Source organism: Mustelus asterias, chromosome 2 (genome assembly GCF_964213995.1).
Source record: "Mustelus asterias chromosome 2, sMusAst1.hap1.1, whole genome shotgun sequence".
Classification (NCBI taxonomy): Eukaryota; Metazoa; Chordata; class Chondrichthyes; order Carcharhiniformes; family Triakidae; genus Mustelus; species Mustelus asterias.
Genome location: NC_135802.1, coordinates 46,799,630 through 46,818,926, shown reverse-complemented (window position 1 = coordinate 46,818,926; position 19,297 = coordinate 46,799,630). Strand labels below are relative to the sequence as shown.

At 44.5% G+C, this 19,297-nt stretch overlaps 1 protein-coding gene across 1 annotated transcript in view; it reads left to right on the top strand.

Moving 5' to 3' along the window:
* malrd1 (MAM and LDL receptor class A domain containing 1) overlaps positions 1-19,297 on the top strand; it is a 272,050-nt gene that overhangs the window by 164,298 nt on the left and 88,455 nt on the right. Inside the window, exons 20-21 of the mRNA XM_078200291.1 lie at positions 2,478-2,635; positions 11,534-11,735. Of these exons, the coding sequence (XP_078056417.1) occupies positions 2,478-2,635; positions 11,534-11,735 (360 nt within the window). The remainder of the gene's footprint in view (positions 1-2,477; positions 2,636-11,533; positions 11,736-19,297) is intronic.

The window sequence follows — 19,297 nt, the reverse complement described above, 5'->3', positions numbered from 1 at the left end:
ATTTCCTTATCTCTCCACTTTGAAGTTACCCCTTCTATAACCCCATTGTTTTCTCCAGTCACATCTGTAAACATTTGTTTTTCCACTGATAGGCTCATTTGCACCTCATCAGTTCCCCAGACATCTGCCTCTAATCAACTCCCTGTTTTATGTTCTGTTATCCATTGTTTCATTTTGTTTTCAATCTTAATTTCCTCTCATTCTTAATAGCAGTCATGACGTTTCCATTTCTGTCATGATTATTTGAAGGACCGAGAAGACTAAGCAATGATTCACAAAATCACAAAAGCAAGAATATCCTATTCAACCCTTGCTCAATAACCCATTTGTTGAACTCACGTGTTTCTCTCACAAGTAAATTGGAGTAACAATGTAAATAGAGCAATTGGATAGCTAAAGACATTTTGTAATACCTGGAGCGCTCTGCTGCTGCTAGGCAATAGCCTGGAGCAAGTTGACAGCATAATTGTTGAATGTTGCATGCTGCACAATATGACTATTGAAAGGCATAGCTTTACTCAGTGAAAAACAGGCAGACCCTAGCAAGACAATGATAAGTAACATGAACTCCTGCAGATTGGGGCCAGTGGAGCTAAAGACCAGGAGAGTACAAACATTAGGCTTAGGTTCTTGATTAATAAGGGGATCAAGGGTTATGAGGAAAAGGCAGGAGAATGGGGATGAGAAAAATATCAGCCATGATTGAATGGCGGAGCAGACTCGATGGGCCGAGTGGCCTAATTCGGCTCCTATGTCTTATGGTCTTATAGGCTTAGCAGCAGAGTGATTGAGGCTCAAGTACTGAAATTTTCACGTTAATTTTTTATTGTAATTTAACTTCATTTTACATCATTTTATTCCATTTTATCAGCGCATAAGTTTTTGCAGTGGAGTGGGAACAGCCAGGGGTCATGGTTTATGTTGAAACCACTCGGAAGAAATAGAATTGATGGTCTGCAAAGGGATTTTCAGCAATTACGTGAGTGATTTAGAAGTAGCACTGTGAGTATAGTAATCCCAGGATACCCCAAAGAGTAAGGTGAAACTGTTAATAAACCTAAGAACTTCACAATTTTTTGTGATGAAGTTTAGAGTACCTTTGTGCTATTTACAACTGACTATTGTACACAATTATACGTGATTGTCGAGTGTCTTCATTTTCTTGATATTTCCAGGGAGGAATCCGATTTTCTTTCTTAACACTGACGTACTAGCTCACGCCTAGCTAATCCCCCAAGCAGCAACAGGCGCACAAACATCAGGATCCCAATAACATTCAAGGCTATGGGCCAAGTGCTGGTAGATGGGATCAGGTGGGAGTTCTGGTGCTTCTCGCATGTCAGTGCAAACTCAATGGGCTGAAGGGCCTCTTCTGCACTGTATGATTCTGTGATACACAGTAACTTCATTGCAGTGTTAATGTAAGCCTACTTGTGAAACTAATAAACAAACTTTAAAAAAAACTATGATCTCGCGGAAGATCATGGTCAAGCACTTGATGCAGTAGGCCTGATGGAATGCCTCAGAGGTGATGTTATTTACTGTGAAGATGCTATTAGTTGACACAAAACTGGGGCAGTGTTATTAATTTGTCGCCAAGAAAAACTGATCCCAAAGAAGAGATTGAGATGAAACCTCTTTACTCAGAGCACGGTCAGAAAGTGAACCTTGGCACCACAGTGAGTAGTTGAGGCAAATAACCTTAATGCCTTTATGAGAAAGCTAGGGAATTACATGAGGGAGAAAGGGATAATGAATGCTGATGAATTGGGATGAGTTAGGGTGGAAGGAATCTCGCGTGAGACAGAAACATTGGCATTGACCAATTGGGCTAAATGGGCTACTTCTGTGCTGTAGACAAAATACCACAATCATCAAGCTTCAAATGTAACTCCAGAGACACAGAAAGCAACCAATCTGCAATGGAACACAGGTTAACTGGAAGGCAATGGCCAATCCCAATTCACCCGAGCTACCTTATGCACAGAACACTAAATAGGAAAAGAAATTCAGACAAAATGTTTAGGCACAAAAATTATTTTGTTTCATATTGTGCAAATGAAATTCCTCCAAAATGTGGCAAAGAAAACACAGTGGCTTACTTTCCTTCCACATTCCAAACACGCCTGCTCTGATGTTCCACAAGACAGGGAAAATTCATTAATCTGTACAATTTTCATTAATGTGGGAATTCATATGTCAAATCCTGCCTTTCCTGCTGAAGTGGATAATTATTCTTTTCAGTGAGCTTCCTGGCTCACAATGGTGGGCATAGATTAATGTTTTCATGAGGGTGATGTGAGTGATGTCTTTTTACTGTTGATATTCTCATGAAGGAGACATACTCTGTAATATTTGCACGCAAGCAAACAGAACAACATAAATTTGTGCTGTTGGTGATGTGCCAGTTGTTGCTTGCCAGCTCCACTGCTGCTGAGAAATTCAGTCCTACATAATGCTATTTGTTTCTTTTGAAGGGGCTGGAGGAATGTTTCTGTACATTAATTCCACAGTCCAGCATGAAGGTGACATTGCAAGAATAGCCACCACCCATCCATTTCCGGCAAGTGTTGGAGTCTGTCGACTGCGATTCTGGTACTATATTCATGGTTCCAAAGCAATGGGAACTCTAAAGGTAAGAGAAACATTTAAAGAAACACAGTTGTTGATTAATTATTATTAATATCCTGAAATTCCAGTAGGGTGCAGTGAATTTGCACATTGTTCTTTCAACATCGTGACTCAATTACCAGTTGTCCTAGATGAACATAGAAGTTTTCACTCTGTGTTATCTCTCGCCCTCCTACCTCTGTTATTTGTCATCACCTTTAGCTGGGACAGTGCCAATCAGTTCTCAATATCAGCAAAGCTCCTGATATTTTGACGCAACCTGGTTTTCCAGTGACAGGTTCTGATGAAAGGTCATGACCTGAAACATTAATGCCATTTCTCTCTCCCCGGATGCTGCCTGACCTCCCGAGTATTTCCAGCAGTTTCTGCTTTTATTTCAGATTTTCAGCATCTTCTTTGTCTAACTTGGATAAAGCATTGCAACACATTTTCATGATACTTACCTATGAGTGAATACTTTTGGGAAAGACTATTTTAGGGAATGGAATGGGAAGCAAGTAAAATTATTTACGAATGTTACTTCAACCATTCCTACATTGTAGGTGAAATTAATGTAATCAGCTCAGTTTTCACACAAGAACACAACAATTAGGGTGATTGTCCCTTTAAGGGCCAGTTTCCAGAGTAAGAGTCACATGACCTGGGCAACCAATAGGGGAGCAGGGTCACAATTACCCTGGCAAGTAGGGGTTTATATTACAGTATCTTCTCAGGAGCTGACTGCAGCCATAATGCTGTAAGCCTCTGTATAATCTTTACCTATAAATAAACATGTTGTTGCTTTACCCTAACTGGGGAACAAGAATTATTACACTGGCGATGAGGGTAAAAGCAAGACTCAAACTATGAATACAGTTTCCATTGAAGTTGAGAGAAAGAAGAGTAATTCCAAAAATGCCCCTATTTGGACAAATAGATCCTTTTGATAATTCTGTGGAAGACTGGAGACAATACTTAGAGCATTTGGGCAATTACTTTCAGGCTAACGGAATAGAGGAGGAGGGAAGAGAAAGGCAATCTTCTGGGATTACAATTTGATTCACAGTTTCACAACCCCAAGCGCACCCACTCCAAATCATTCGGTGATATCATAGAATTGATAAAATAGCATTTCCATCCAAACCATTGGTCATATTGCAGAGATTTAAGTTTAGTTCAAGGGGAAAGAGTCCTGGGATAACTATTGTGATTTATATCACCACATTGAAGCAAATCTCAGAGCACTGTGACTTTGGTTTTGATTTGATTTGATTTAGTACTGTCACATGTATTAATATACAGTGAAAAGTATAGTTTCTTGCACGCTGTGCAGATGAAGCATACGGTACATAGGGAAGGAAAGGAAAGAAAGTGCAGAATGTAGTGTTACAGTCATAGCTAGGGTGTAAGAAAGATCAACTTAATGCGAGGTAGGTCCATTTAAAGTTCTGATGGCAGCAGGGAAGAAGTTGTTTTTGAGTCGGTTGGTACATGTCCTCAGACTTTTGGTATCTTTTTCTCAATGGAAGAAGGTGGAAGAGAGAATGTCCGGGGTGCGTGGGATCCTTAATTATGCTGGCTGCTTTTCCAAAGCAGCAGGAGGTGTAGGCAGCGTCAATGGATGGGAGGCTGATTTGAGTGATGGACTGGGCTTTGTTCATGACCCTTTATAGCTTATTGGGGACTTGGGCAGAGCAGGAGCCATACCAATCTGTGATACAACCAGAAAGAATGCTTTCTATGGATCATCTGTAAAAGTTGGTGAGAGTCGTGGTGGACATGCCAAATTTCCTTAGTCTTCTAAGAAAGTAGAGGCATTGATGGGCTTTCTTAACTATAGCATTGGCATGGAGGGACCAGGACAGGTTGTTGATAATCTGTGTATAAGGAGTATAGTAAAGGGCTGGGACACCTGTGTTGAGGATGATCGTGGAAGAGGTGTTGTTGCCTGTCCTTACTGATTGCGGTCTGTGGGTTAGGAAGTTCAAGATCCAGTCGCAGAGAGAGGAGCCAAGCCCCAGGCCACGGAGTTTGGAGATGAGTTTCGCAATAATAATGGAGCCAGTTTGAATGATATATTGCAGGAGAGATTAGACTGTGGGGTGAATAATGAGGCTATTCAGCTAAGGTTCCGAGCAGAGGCAGAGATAAATTTTAAGCAAGTGTTGGAGATAGCATTGGCAATGGTGAGCTATGAAAAGGGGGTACAAGAGTTACAAAGCACACAAAATGTCACTGTTCATCAGGTTGGGGCAGGAACCTGAAGTCAGCAGTGGTGCCAAAATTGAAGGTGTGGTAGGGAAATGAAAAGTGAATTCAGACATAAATAAAACAAGAAGTTTAGAAGAGGAAATCTATTTTGAATGTTACCGTTGTGAGGATAACCATTCCCCAGATTCCTGCAGATACAAAGAGGCTGAATGTCTTTTCTGTCACACAAAAGGCGATTTCAGGCATTATGCAAAAGCCAGTTAAGTCTACCCAGTAGCCGATTAATTAGAGCGTCACAAGTATATAAGGTGGAAGCAACTAGCACTAGGAAGGAGCTGTAACTCTGAAAATTATATTTGGTAAAGACCTGATGGAAATTGAGAAGGAAAATACAAAGAAATGAAGGTGAACAAGGTGAAAAAGGCAAATAGAATTCCCATCAGAAAGATGAGCTGAACTTCTTCAAGGTAGACATTCCTGGAAGAAAATTAACATAAAATTAAACACTTTTTAAAGTTTATTTGAAATTTATTAAGTAAGGCTTACATTAACACTGTGAAACCTAGTTGCCATATTCTGGCACCTGTTTGGGTCAATACAACTAAACAGCACATCTTTCAGAATTTGGGAGGAAACCAGAGCACCTGGAGGAAACCCACACAGGCACGGGGAGAACGTGCAAACTCCACACAGACAGTGACCCAAGCTGGGAATCGAACCTGAGTCCCTGGTGCTGTGAAGCAGCAGTGCTAACCACTGTGCCACTGTGCCGCCCCGAAACACTAATTAAACACTAATATGGAAACAAAATACTGTGAATGTTGGAAATCTGAAATAAAAGCAGAAAGTGCTGCAACTACTCAACATCTCTGTAGAGAGAGACGTAGTTAACTTTTCAGTTTGATGATCTTTCACTCGAACCTTAATTTGACCTTCGGAGCTATATCTTACCACGGTGACAGAGATTTGCCCAGAGAGCACTCTAACCCTGGGTGAAATAAGGTCTTTCTCCCCCTATGTACCACCTGGAACTGTGCCTTGAAAGGGGCAGCAGAAAACATGGCAGCTTGAAACATAGAAAATAGGAACATGAGGAAACTACTATGAGGCTACTCATCTGGTGTCAAGGAGCGGTATGCCCGAAACACTACATTAGTGTTTCCCTCCCCCCATTCCTCCTCTAACCAAAAAAAAAGGCCACGGTGAGAAGGTAAACGTGAACGTAAGAGTTTCATAAATGTTCTTAAATAATTTATTTGGTGCTTGAAATATCGGCCAGTAGAGTTAAGTGCTGCTCTTGTGAGATGTGGGAGATCCGTGACACTTCCAGCGTCTCGGACGACTACATCTGCAGGAAGTGCACCCAATTGTAGCTCCTCACAGACCACATGGATAGGTTGGAGCAGCAGTTGGGTGCACTTAGGAGCATGAAGGTGGCGGAAAGCATCATAGATAGGAGCTTTACAGATGTGGTCACACCCAAAGTACAGGCAGTTAGATGGGGTGACCGCTAAAAGGGGCAGGCAGTCAGTGCAGGAATCCCCTGTGGTTGTCCTCCTCTCTAACAAGTATACCGTTTTGGATACTGGTGGGGGGGGATGGCCTATCAGGGGATAACAGCAGCAGCAGCCAAAGCAGTGGCACCACGTCTGGCTCTGTTGTTAAGCAGGTAGGGACAAAGAGCACTAGAGCAATAGTTATAGGGGACTCTGTAGTTAGGAGTGCAGATGGGCGCTTCTGTGGATGTGAAAGAGACTCCAGGATGGTATGTTGCCTCCCTGATGCCAGGGTCCAGGATTTCTCTGAACGGGCAGAAAGCATTCTGAAGGGAGAGAGTGAACAGCCAGAGCTTTAATGACATAGGTAGGAAGAGTGATGAGGTCCTGCAGCAGCAGTTTAGGGAGTTAGGTAGAAAGTTAAAAAGCAGGACCCCTAGGGTTGTAATCTCAGGATTACTCCCTGTGCCACGTGCCAGTGAGGCTGGAAATAGGAAGGTAGTGCAGCTCAACACTAAACAGCTGGTGTACGAGGGAGGGTTTCAGATATCTGGACCATTGGGATCTCTTCCGGGGCAGGTGGGACTTGTACAAGAAGAATGGGTTGCATCTAAACTGGAAGGGCATAAATATTCTGGCCGGGAGGTTTGCTAGTGTCACATGTGAGGATTTAAAATAGTTTGACGGGAGGTGGGAACCAAAGCAAAGATAAATTAACTGAAGGGGAACCAGAGAGTTGGGCCAGTAAGACTCAGAGAAAGAGCAGGCAGGGTGTGGTTGCTAATCAAAGAGGGTCTGGTGGACTGAAGTGCATTTGTTTCAATGCAAGAAGTTGAACATGTAAGGCAGATGAACTTAGAGCTTGGATTCGTACTAGGAACTATGATGTTGTTGCCATTACAGAGACTTGGTTAAGGGAAGGACAGGATTGGCAGCTTAACGTCCCAGGATACAGATGTTTCAGGTGGGATAGAGGGGGATGTAAAAGGGGTGGGGGAGTTACACTACTGGCTAAGGAGAATATCACAGCTGTACTGCAGGAGGACACCTCGGAGGGCTTATACAGCGAGGCAATATGGGTAGAGCTCAGGAAAAGGAAGGGTGTAGTCACAATGTTGGGGGTTTACAATAGGCCACCCAGCTGCCAGTGGGCGATAGAGGAACAGATATATAGGCAGATTTTGGCAAGGTGTAAAAGAAACAGGGTTATGGTGATGGGAGATTTTAGCTTCCCCTATATTGACTGGGACTCACATAGTACTAGGGGCGTGGATGGGGCAGATTTTGTAAGGAGCATCCAGGAGGGCTTCTTGAAACAGCATGTAGATAGTCCAACCAGGGAAGGGGCCATACTGGACTTGGTATTGGGGAATGAGCCTAGCCAGAGGGTCGACATTTCAGTAGGGGAGCAGTTCGGGAACAGTGACCACAATTCAGTAAAGTTTAAGGTACCGATGGATAAAGGTAAGTGTTGTCCTCAAGTCAAGGTGCTAAATTGGGTGAAGGCTAATTGCAACAACAGTAGGCAGGAACTGAAGAATGTAGATTGGATGTTTGAGGGCAAATCAACATCTGGTATGTGGGAGGCTTTCAACTGTAAGTTGATAGGGATTCAGGACCGACACATTCCTGTAAGGATGAAGGATAAGTGTGGCAAGTTTTGGGAATCTTGGATAACGAGAGAAATTGTGAGCCTAGTCAAAGAGAAAAAGGAAGCATTTGTCAAGGCAAGAAGGCTGGGAACACACGAAGCAAGTGTGGAATACAAGGAAAGTAGAAAGAAACTTAAGCAAGGAGTAAGGAGGGCCAAAAGGGGACACGAAAAATCATTGGCCAGCAGGATAAAGGAAAGTCCCAAGGCTTTTTATACATATATAAAGAGCTAGAGGGTAGCCAGGGAGCGGGTTGGCCCACTCAAGGACAGGGGAGGGAATCTATGTGTGGAGCCCCAAGAAATGGGTGAGGTATTAAATGAGTACTTTGCGTCAGTATTCACCAAAGAGAAGGACTTGGTGGATGATGAGGCTGGGAAAGGGTGTGTCGATAGTTTGAGTCATGTAGAGATCAAAAAGGAGGAGGTATTGGGGTTCTTGAGAAACATTAAGGCAGACAACTCCCCAGGGCCTGATAGGATATACCCCACTGAGAGAGGCAAGGGAGGAAATTGCTGGGGCCTTGAGAGAAATCTTTGTATCCTCACTGGCTACAGGGGAGGTCCCAGAGGATTGGAGAATAGTCAATGTTGTTCCTTTATTTAAGAAGGATAGCAAGAATAATCCAGGTAATTACAGGCCGGTGAGCCTTACGTCAGTGGTACAGAAATTATTGGAGAGGATTCTTCGAGACAGGATTTACTCCCACTTGGAAATAAATGGACGTATTAGTGAGAGACAATATGGCTATGTGAAGGGGAGGTCGTGTCTCATTAACTTGATCGAGCTTTTTGAGGAAGTGATGAGGATGATTGATGAGGGTAGGGCAGTGGATGTTGTCTACATGGACTTCAGTAAGGCTTTGACAAGGTCCCTCATGGCAGGCTGGTGCAGAAGGTGAAGTCGCATGGGATCAGAGGTGAACTGGCAAGGTGGATTCAGAACTGGCTTGGTCATAGAAGACAGAGGGTAGCAGTGGAAGGGTGCATTTCTGAATGGAGGGCTGTGACAAGTGGTGTTCCTCAGGGATCAGTGCTGGGACCTTTGCTGTTTGTAATATATATAAATGATTTGGAGGAAAATGTAACTGGTTTGATTGGTAAGTTTGCGGATGACACAAAGGTTGGTGGATTTGTGAATAGCAATGAGGGCCATCAGAGGATACAGCAGGACATAGATCGGTTGGAGACTTTGGTGGAGAAATGGCAGGTGGAGATTAATCCGGACAAATGTGAGGGAATGCATTTTGGAAGGTCTAATACAGATCGGAAATTTACAGTAAATGGCAGAGCTCTTAAGAGTATTGATAGGCAGAGGGATCTGGGTGTACAGGTACACAGGTCACTGAAAGTGGCAAGGCAGATGGAGAAGGTAGTCAAGAAGGCATACGGCATGCTTGCCTCCATCGGCTGCAGCATTGAGTTTAAAAATTGGCAAGTCATGTTGCAGCTTTATAGAACCTTAGTTCGGCCGCACTTGGAATATACTATTCAATTCTGGTCACCACACTACCAGAAAAAAGTGGAGGCTTTGGAGAGGGTACAGAAAAGATTTACCAGGATGTTGCCTGGTATGGAGGGCATTAGCTATGAGGAGAGGTTGGAGAAACTTGGTTTGTTCACACTGGAACGATGGAGGTTGAGGGGAGACCTGATAGAAGTCTGCAAGATTATGAGGGACATGGACAGAGTGGACAGTCAGAAGCTTTTTCCCAGGGTGGAAGAGTCAATTACTAGGGGGCATCGGGTTAAAGTCTGAGGGGCAAGGTTTAAAGGAGATGTACGAGGCAAGTTTTTTACACAGAGGGTGGTGGGTGCCTGGGACCCGCTGCCGAGGGAGGTAGTGGAAGCAGATATGATAGTGACTTTTAATGGGTGACTTGACAGATATGGCCCCCGGAAGGGTAGGGGATTTTAGTTGGGTAGCATGGTTGATGCAGGGTTGGAGGGCCTGTGCTGTAATTTTCTTTGTTCTTTGTTCTTTTCTTTGAGGCCATTCATCCCTTTGAGCCTGTTCTGCTACCATTCATTATGATCATAGCTGATCATCAAATTCAACACCCTGATCCTGCCTTCCTCCCCTATCACATTGACCTATGGATCTTCATGCCATTTCCCTTGTTGCAAGTGTTGCCTCCTGAGCACAGCTACAGTACGCATCCCTTTCAGAAGTGCTGGCTGTTCTTAAGTCATGTCAGAAATGCGCAATTTCCTACCTCCTCCAGTAAAGCAGGCACATCACCATTAAGCAGTGTGAGTGTGGTGAACCATCGTTGGTTCCCACTGGATAGTACTGAGCCAGGGCTGGCCAGCACTACAGGAATGTATATAGGTTACTGTGGGATTGTACTAATGTTGCTGTTGGGCTAGGGTGGGATTGATACACCTGTGTTTTTTTACTGTTGTGGCACATCCCAGTCGGGCTCCGCCTCCTGGGAGAGGTATAAGACTCCCTGCTCGGACAGGACCCCTTCAGTCTGGGATAGTGTGTTAAAGTTCTGATAGTTCCATTGTTAGTTAATAAAAGCCTTCTTTTACCGAAGCTTCAAGCCTCGTGTCCAATTGATGCGCATCAGTGAGTAATACTGGCCGCATGCCTGACCTGTTATAATGAGCTCCAGGACCAATTTCACAATGATCTCTGCACTCACATGAGCAGGCCCATGTATAGTAAGCCTGGTCATTTGCCCATCAATGTAAATGGGTAATCAAATTTCTAGGCTCACCCACGTGGAATGGCACGGTAGCACAGTGATTAGAACTGCTACCTCACAGTGCCAGGGACCTAGATTCGATTCCCAGCTTGGGTCACTGTCTGTGCGGAGTCTGCACATTCTCCCTGTGTCTGTGTGAGTTTCCTCCGGGTGCTCCGGTTTCCTCCCACAGCCTGAAAGACGGGCTAGTTAGGTACATTAGGTGTACCCGAACAGGCGCTGGAGTGTGGCGATGAGGGGATTTGCACAGTAACTTCACTGCAGTGTTAATGTGAACCTACTTGTGACATTAATGAATAAACCTAAACTAAACTGCGTTGTCAACATGAGGAAAGCATCATTACCCTAAGTAACTGTGCTGCCTTTGATTATAAACAATGAGAAATTATGTATCAGAGTTTTTCATAGGTGTCAGAGTGAGAACCCTGGATAGATTTCGAAGTTCGTGCCTGCTTCTGATGTGCAACAAAAAGATTCAGGCATCAATTTTGATTCTCCAATATGTGCTGGTTGTATGGGAGGGCTCTGAGAAAGCTTATCCTCTGTTTCAAATTGATATTAATAAAGTTTTATTTCAAAACCTGTATAGATTTCTGCTGCCTGTTAGAATCCTTTTGTCATAGTCGTAACACAGTTTACATAAAGCTCAAACAAAATGAAGTAGCTTAACTTTTAGCGGTTGAACAATACCTAGCATGATCTCACTTAGAATTATCTCATTTCTGTGCTGGTTCGCAGCACAGAAGTGAGATAAACTGTGCTTAAAGCAGCGACCCAAAAATGAAAAATGAGAAGATCCTTTATGTTCTCTGTCAGCACAGTAATGTTTCGGAAATACTTCTCCCTTCCAGGTGTACAGTGTCAGTGAGCACGGAATGCCCCTATTGATGTGGTCAGTGACTGGGAGCAAGGAGGCCAACTGGATTTATGCCAATGTGATTGTTTCCAACAACTATCCATTTAAAGTTGTGTTTGGAGCTGAAGTGGGTGGCGATAGCCTCACAGATATTGCAATTGATGACATCTCTTTTACCCTGGAATGTGTCACTGGAGGTACTGTACCATGAAACTCAACTTTTCAGTGTACATTAATGACTGTCAGCAGTAATACGAGGAATTTGCTGTCCGTGAGGCACTCATCCCTTTAACCATCTTTTCTCCTTTTTTCATGAGGCAGCCAAATTGTCTTCATTCTAATCTTCAATTAGACTCTACTATGTGGACGAGTTTTCAGATTAACCTTCAGGCTGCCAGCAGATGCAAAGATTCCTGTCTCCCTGCACCAGCTGGTTTAGGAAATACAGGGCGTGCGTGATCTTACCGACTCGCCTTGCCAATTATTCAGCATGTGAGCTGGGAAGATAGCGTGAGAGGCTACCTTTCCTGCTGCTCTTTACCAGCGAGAAAAGCTTAGGGCGTAAAGCCTATGTACATAAGACTGCCTATGTTTATATACAATTACCGGGTTCAGCATGGCTGCTTCTGCCCTTCCGGATGCTTTCCCCCTCGCTGGCGAGACATCACACCAGCGAGAATCACTACTGTTCCATAGTAGTGGGAACCAAGTGCCATGGACATGCTGGGGGGAATTGGAGGCCATTGAAACTCTCGGGTGGTCGGGGGCATGACCTGGCTGTGCCCACCTGGCACCCTGGCAGTGCCAGGTGGAAGAGGTGGAGCCTGAGTGGGGGTTGGGGTGGGGCTATGACAGGGGCCATGCAAAATGATGGGGTTCGGGGTTATGTGGGAGGGTGATGGCCATGCAAGGTGGGGTCTGCTAGTGGGGGAGTTCCACAAGGGGGAAGCTATGCAAGGGTGATCTCATGGGGAGAGGGAGGGCGTTGCAGAGCAAAGATGGGTCACTGAGGGAGTCGTAATGGTGGGGACCCACCAGGGGACTCACTGGGTGGGTCCTGATGCCCCAATGCCTGCAGCCCGTGTGGGTGGGGGCGCGTGGGAGGACAGCTCCTGCTTCACTGTCAGATCAGGTCGCCCTGCACAATGGTGCCCAGGCGCTCTGAAGCCAGATTCACTGGCATACTTAGGCTCCAGCAAAAATATTGACCAAGTGCCAGAAGATTGCAGTGCCGAGCTTGCCCTAAAGACCAGCACGGAGGATTCCCATTTTCACGCTGTTGTGATACTTAGAAATGTTTTGGGAAAATCACCCCCATAATCTCCAGCTAACAATTTCGATCATCGAAAGAAATTCCATACTGCAGGAATGAAGGTACTTGAAACTTTTAATTTTCATTTTAATGTTTCCAGGTCAACAACGGTAATGTAAAAATGTAAAAAAAACATATTTTCTTCCTGTGGTTTTTCTCCCACAATTCTTCTTCTGAAGGAGCCAGTGATTTTTGTCCAGTTCTGTCTCCACAATCACTGCATGCTGTCTTACTCAAATAGCCCTTTGAAGCTTGTCAAATGACCTCTTCTATGAATGTAGGTTGCATGTCCAATTTGTGAAATAGTCAGCAACTATGACAACTTGCCAGTCTTCAAGATTATGTGCAGGTGGGTTTTGCATCAATCCTGTTTTTTAAAAAAAGGCTTATTTATTATTTTCAGGCTTGCAAAAGCTGCTGAATGTGCTGTTGGCATTGGGTCTGGATCTCGCACAATCAGGCATTGTCCAGATCCAGGTTTTGTTGTGGTCACTGTGATAAGCAGCTTTAGACATTATTTATGCAAGATACCTGTTGCTTACGAACTCACAGAGTTTCTGCTGCGTTTCCCCCAAAATAATTAACCCTCACTTTCCTACTGGTGTCCTTCAAAGATCCTTCACTGCACTTCTTCCTTGACTCTCAATGTGAAATAGCACAGGAAAATCCAGTTGGCACTATGTCAGTAGTCATTTCTATGATGTTTTTGCCCCGTATAAGTAACATTTCTGAAAGCACTGGGAGTGGCCGCTGTAACAAAGGAGACAGCTGGCACTGTTGATGGTCTGTGAAGGTTAGTCACAGATTCAGGTTGAGTACCTATCTTCTACAGCTCACTAATGAGCTACATACCTGCCCACCAATGTCTAACCCTCAGTAAGGGAGCACTTAACAGAGCATTTTCACAACTAAGACAGGGAAATTCATAACTTGTGCAGCAAACAGATTGAGCATGTACACAACCACTACATGAAACTGAATCAAATTAATTCACCTGTTTATTGCTTGAAATACATCATTCTTTCACTATGTAGAAAGTAAAACGCTAGTCCAAAAGGAACATCCAAAACCACAAGTATCTGAAAGGTCCCTGGAGCAAAAGGGCTGATGACAATGAGGTGGGAGTTGTCATGGTCTCTTAATATCTGCTGCCAAGATATATGTTGAGGGTCTCAAAGTAGACCACAAGGGATCTGTCTCTATGCTAAGCAAGATATTGAGAATGACAAGGCTCTGGTTGAACACAGTTGCATGAAGTTTATAACTGGCAACAACTATATACAGCTCCGCACTGGCCTTGACCTAGCCTGGGTCTTAACAGTTACAAAAGCTGATTACTTGACCATACTCCTGATTCATAAGGTATACATGAAGTTTACTGATACAGAGTCACAGACAGTCATGACCATCTGCAGTAGGGATCACAGTGAATGTCTAACATGGAGGCCTAATCTTTTATCCTCCAGCCTTAATCATAGAGATGCCACTATGCAGCTTCTTAAAGGTACATGTCATTGTCTGCATTGGCATGCATACAATATCACAACAGGAGTGTGGGGTAGGGGTGGTGAGTTGGTGAGGCAGTCTTGAAATTGAGAATGGTTGACTATTCCATGAATGCCTTCCTGTCACAGGTGATGCACTTCAGTCACAATTTGAATGATGAGTCTTCGCATCCTCATACTATAGTGGCTGGTTTGAATTGGGGTCCATCTCTTATGTTTAATAGTAATTGTTGTAAGCAATGTACCTCCTATGCTTCATGTGTCCTGAAAACAAACTTTCCTCCTCCTTCCCCAACATCGCTGTATTATACCCAACGGTGGATATGTATAAAGGGATAAAATAAAGGGTAAAATTAATAAAGGGTAATAAATTTATAAATGGGTCCTCCACATTTATAAGTTGTTAACAGTGGTATCACTTTCCCCTGTTTTTGAATGCCTCCCATAATTCCTCCTATAATTGGACCACTAACTAGACCAGTCACTGCAAAGGGCAATTCTGCCACTGGGCACGACCTGCATTGGAGAATTCTGTGGGAGCAATGGTTGGGAAATTAGGGGCCCAACTAAAATTCCCAGCAGGATGGTTGTTTCATGGAAACAGAGTTCATAGGAAACCAAGATCAATTTTGAGAATGATGTTTTGACAGACAAGTTGTCGGCTGAAACAGATTTTGCACAAACCAAATTCTATACATTTTCTGATCAACATAAATGCATTGATAATGTTGTCGTACGTGTATCTTTGCTGGTGAAGGGTATGGGTGAGATCTGTGTCATTGCCTGTGGGATGAGCTGGTGCTGGATTCTCGCTTGGGTGTGTGCCACCCACATCTCTGTTGTCACAGGCACAGCCCATGTCCTGGATGGCATTCTCCTCAAAGACGTGAACGTCTTGAGGTTGGGCACTCTTCCCCTGGTCTAGAATCTCTCTGCCTTGTTGTGTGTGAGCTGGTCCTTCATAAAGACAGTTGGAGAGAACGTGAGCAGGACACATGCCATGGCAGAGGACAAGGATGCCCGGCATGTGTGTGTGTGGTGAGCGAAGCCATGGACAGGATGAGGATGTGAGCTCAGGAGGACATGAGGCTAATGGTGACGTGAAGATGTGTGTGAGAATGAGCGGTGATGTCCCATGAGATGGCAATGTGTGAGATCAATATGAATGTGTGTTGGACTGGTGAGTCTGTGAAGTAAGAGTAATGAAATGATGGAATTAACCAGATGAGATCATTCATTCTCTTTGTCTTCTGGATGGTGGATCTCCTTTGTGCAGTGAGTTAGCACTCGCTGCCATTGTCACCGCCTCCCAAGCTGGAGTGGTGAGGTTGGTAGACCTACAGCTGGTGCTAGGGTAGAAGACATTAATGTGGACCTTAACTGTGTCCAGTAGGTGGTCCAGGAAGGCGCTGTTGAACTTGGGGGCAGCAGTCATTTTTGGTTTGGGGGCCATCTCCTTGCCGTACATCAGTCCTGCTGTGTGTGACTGTGCTTGAGATATGGCACTCAGGGCGAGGCAGCGGTGAGGTCATGGTGTGGCGGATGAATTGGAGCTGCCCACCACCTTTGCCATGGCTGAATCTTTAATGAACTCTGTAGTGGTTGATACATTGTGGAAGCTGCCATTGTGGTTGGCAGGAAACCCGCCTCGACTGCCCGGGTGAGATTTTCCCCACCCTCCCCCCGTGGCAAGTTTTGCAACAGGGGAGGCAGCCCGCCATTGGCCGATAGCGGGATCTTCCAGTCCCTCCACTTTCAATGGGCTTTCCTGTTATTTGCACCCTCTGCCACCTGTGAACCATCGGCAGGACCGGAAGATCCTGCCAGTGGAAACAGGCAGAAAATTTTGGCCTTGGTTTGCAGATTGGAAAATTCTGCCTGATATGTAAATCTCTTTCCAAGATTTTTGAAGGTTCATTATAGCAATGCAGTATTTAAATTATAGATTACTGCTTAATTTAAATAATTTCTGCAGGGTCTGAGAGTACAAGGATGTGCCTTTTCACAACTTTAAAGATTTCTAAATTAACCTATACCCAGGCTCTATCCACTTCCTTCTCCAACAAAAATATATAGGTATTCAGATTTGGTCTATGGTTAGGCTTATCATATATGCTATTGGACAACTAGATTCTACACAAAGAGAATGGAAAGAGAGGAATAGAATGATCAATTTTTACACTGCAGAAGAAGGGCATTCAGTCCACCATTTCTGCATGAAGGGACGTAGGTCCGGGATCAGGTAGAATAGATTCATTAACCCACATCCCTTTCAATCGCATCTTCTGACTGAGAGTGCGAGAGCAGTGAGTGGACCAGAGAACAGGTTTCTTAAAACCAGCTTTCAGCAAATATCAACCTGGATATTTTTTTAAGTTGCCTCTGTCTCCAAAATGGACATGATGTGGAGATGCCGGCGTTGGACTGGGGTAAACACAGTAAGAAGTTTAACAACACCAGGTTAAAGTCAAACCTGTCGGTCTTTAACCTGGTGTTGTTAAACTTCTTACTGTGTCCAAAATGGACAACATGCTCCACTACGAAGATGAAATACACAGGTAGACAGAGGGATACAAGCAGGCTTTCGGGTGAATAAAAGAAACCCCTCAAATTTCCAGATTACTCTGGCACCACAAGCTGCTGAGTATTGAAATAGGAGGGGAGAGTAACCGAATGTATGGGGCTGGAGTGATAATGTGTGAGGGAAGGCTTCAGATTCTTGGAACGTTTAGACCAGTTCTTTTTTTTTTATAGAATCCCTACAGTCCAGAAGAAGGCTAGTCGGCCCATCGTTTCTGCACCGACAACAATCCCACCCGGGCCCTATCACTGTAACCCCACGTATTTACCCTGCTAATCTCCCTGACACTAAGGGGCAATTCAGCATGGCCAATCACCCTAACCCATGCATCTTTGGAGTGTGGGGAGAAACACACACGGACACGGGGAAAACGTGCAAACTCCACATAGACAAGCCGGAATCGAACCCAGGTCCCTGGTGCTGTGAGGCAGCAGTGCTAACCACTGTGCCATCATGCCGCCCTGTTCTGGGGGAGGTGGTACCTAAACAACCAGTCAGGTTGCACCTCAACAGTGCCATGACCAATATCCTTACAGGGCAGTTTCCCAATGATTTTGAGAGAGTTTTAACGACTGGTCATGAGAAAGCATTGGCCAGCAGGATTAAGGAAAATCCCAAGGCTTTTTATACATATGTAAAGAGCAAGAGGATAGCCAGGGAGAGGGTTGGCCCATTCAAGAACAGGGGAGGGAATCTATGTGTGGAGCCAGAGGAAATGGGTGAGGTATTAAATGAGTACTTTGCATCAGTATTCACCAACAAGAAGGACTTGGTGGATGATGAGTCTGGGAAAGGGTGTGTAGATATTTTGAGTCATGTTGAGATCAAAAAGACGGAGGTATTGGGGTTCTTGAGAAACATTAAGATAGACAAGTCCCCAGAGCCTGATGGGATATATCCCAGAATACTGAGAGAGGCAAAGGAGGAAATTGCTGGGGCCTTGAGAGAAATCTTTGTGTCCTCACTGGCGACAGGGGAGGCACAGTAAGAAGTCTCACAACACCAGGTTAAAGTCCAACAGGTTTATTTGGTAGCACAAGCCACAAGCTTGCAGAGCGCTGCTCCTTCATCAGGTGAGTGGGAGTTCTGTTCACAAACAGGGCATATAAAGACACAAACTCAATTTACAAAATAATGATTGGGATGCGAGTCTTTACAGGTAATCAAGTCTTAAAGGTACAGACAATGTGAATGGAGAGAGGGTTAAGCACAGGTTAAAGAGATGTGTATTGTCTCCAGCCAGGACAGTTAGTGAGATTTTGCAAGCCACGGCAAGTCGTGGGGGTTACAGATAGTGTGACATGAACCCAAGATCCCTGTTCAAGATCCCGGTACAGGGGAGGCCCCAGAGGATTGGAGAATAGCCAATGTTGTTCCTTTGTTTAAGAAGGGTAGCAAGAATAATCCAGGTAATCACAGGCTGGTGAGCCTTACATCAGTGGTAGGGAAATTATTGGAGTGGATTCTTCGAGACAGGATTTATTCCCACTTGGAAATAAGTGGACGTATTAGTGAGAGGCAACATGGTTTTGTGAAAGGGAGGTCGTGGCTCACTAACTTGATCGAGTTTTTCGAGGAAGTGACGAAGATGATTGATGACGGTAGGGCAGTGGATTCTATCTACATGGACTTCAGTAAGGCCTTTGACAAGGTCCGTCATGGCAGACTAGTTCAGAAGGTGAAGTTGCATGGGATCAGAGGTGTGCTGGCAAGGTGGATACAAAACTGGCTCAGTGAAAGAAGACAAAGGATAGCAATGGAAGGGTGCATTTCTGAATGGAGGGCTGTGACAAGTGGCATTCCTCAGGGATCAGTGCTGGAACCTTTGCTGTTTGGAGGAAAATGTAACTGGTTTGATTGGTAAGTTTGCGGATGACACAAAGGCTGGTGGATTTGCAGATAGTGACGAGGACCATCAAAGGATACAGCAGGATATAGATCAGTTGGAGACTTGGGCGGAGAGATGGCAGATGGAGTTTAATCCGGACAAATGTGAGGTAATGCATTTTGGAAGGTCTAATACACATAGGAAATATACAGTAAATGGCAGAACCCTTAACAGCATTGATAGGCAGAGTGATCTGGGTGTACAGATACACAGGTCACTGGAAGTGGCAATGCAGGTAGAGAAAGTAGTCAAGAAGGCATACGTCATGCTTGCCTTCATCGGCCAGGGCATTGAGTTTAAAAATTGGCAAGTCATGTTGCAGCTTTATAGAACGTTAGTTAGGCCACCCTTGGAGTTCAATAGTGTTCAATTCTGGTCACCACACTACCAGAAGGATGTGGAGGCTTTGAGAGGGTACAGAAAAGGTTTACCAGGATGTTACCTGGTATGGAGGGCATTAGCTATGAGGAGAG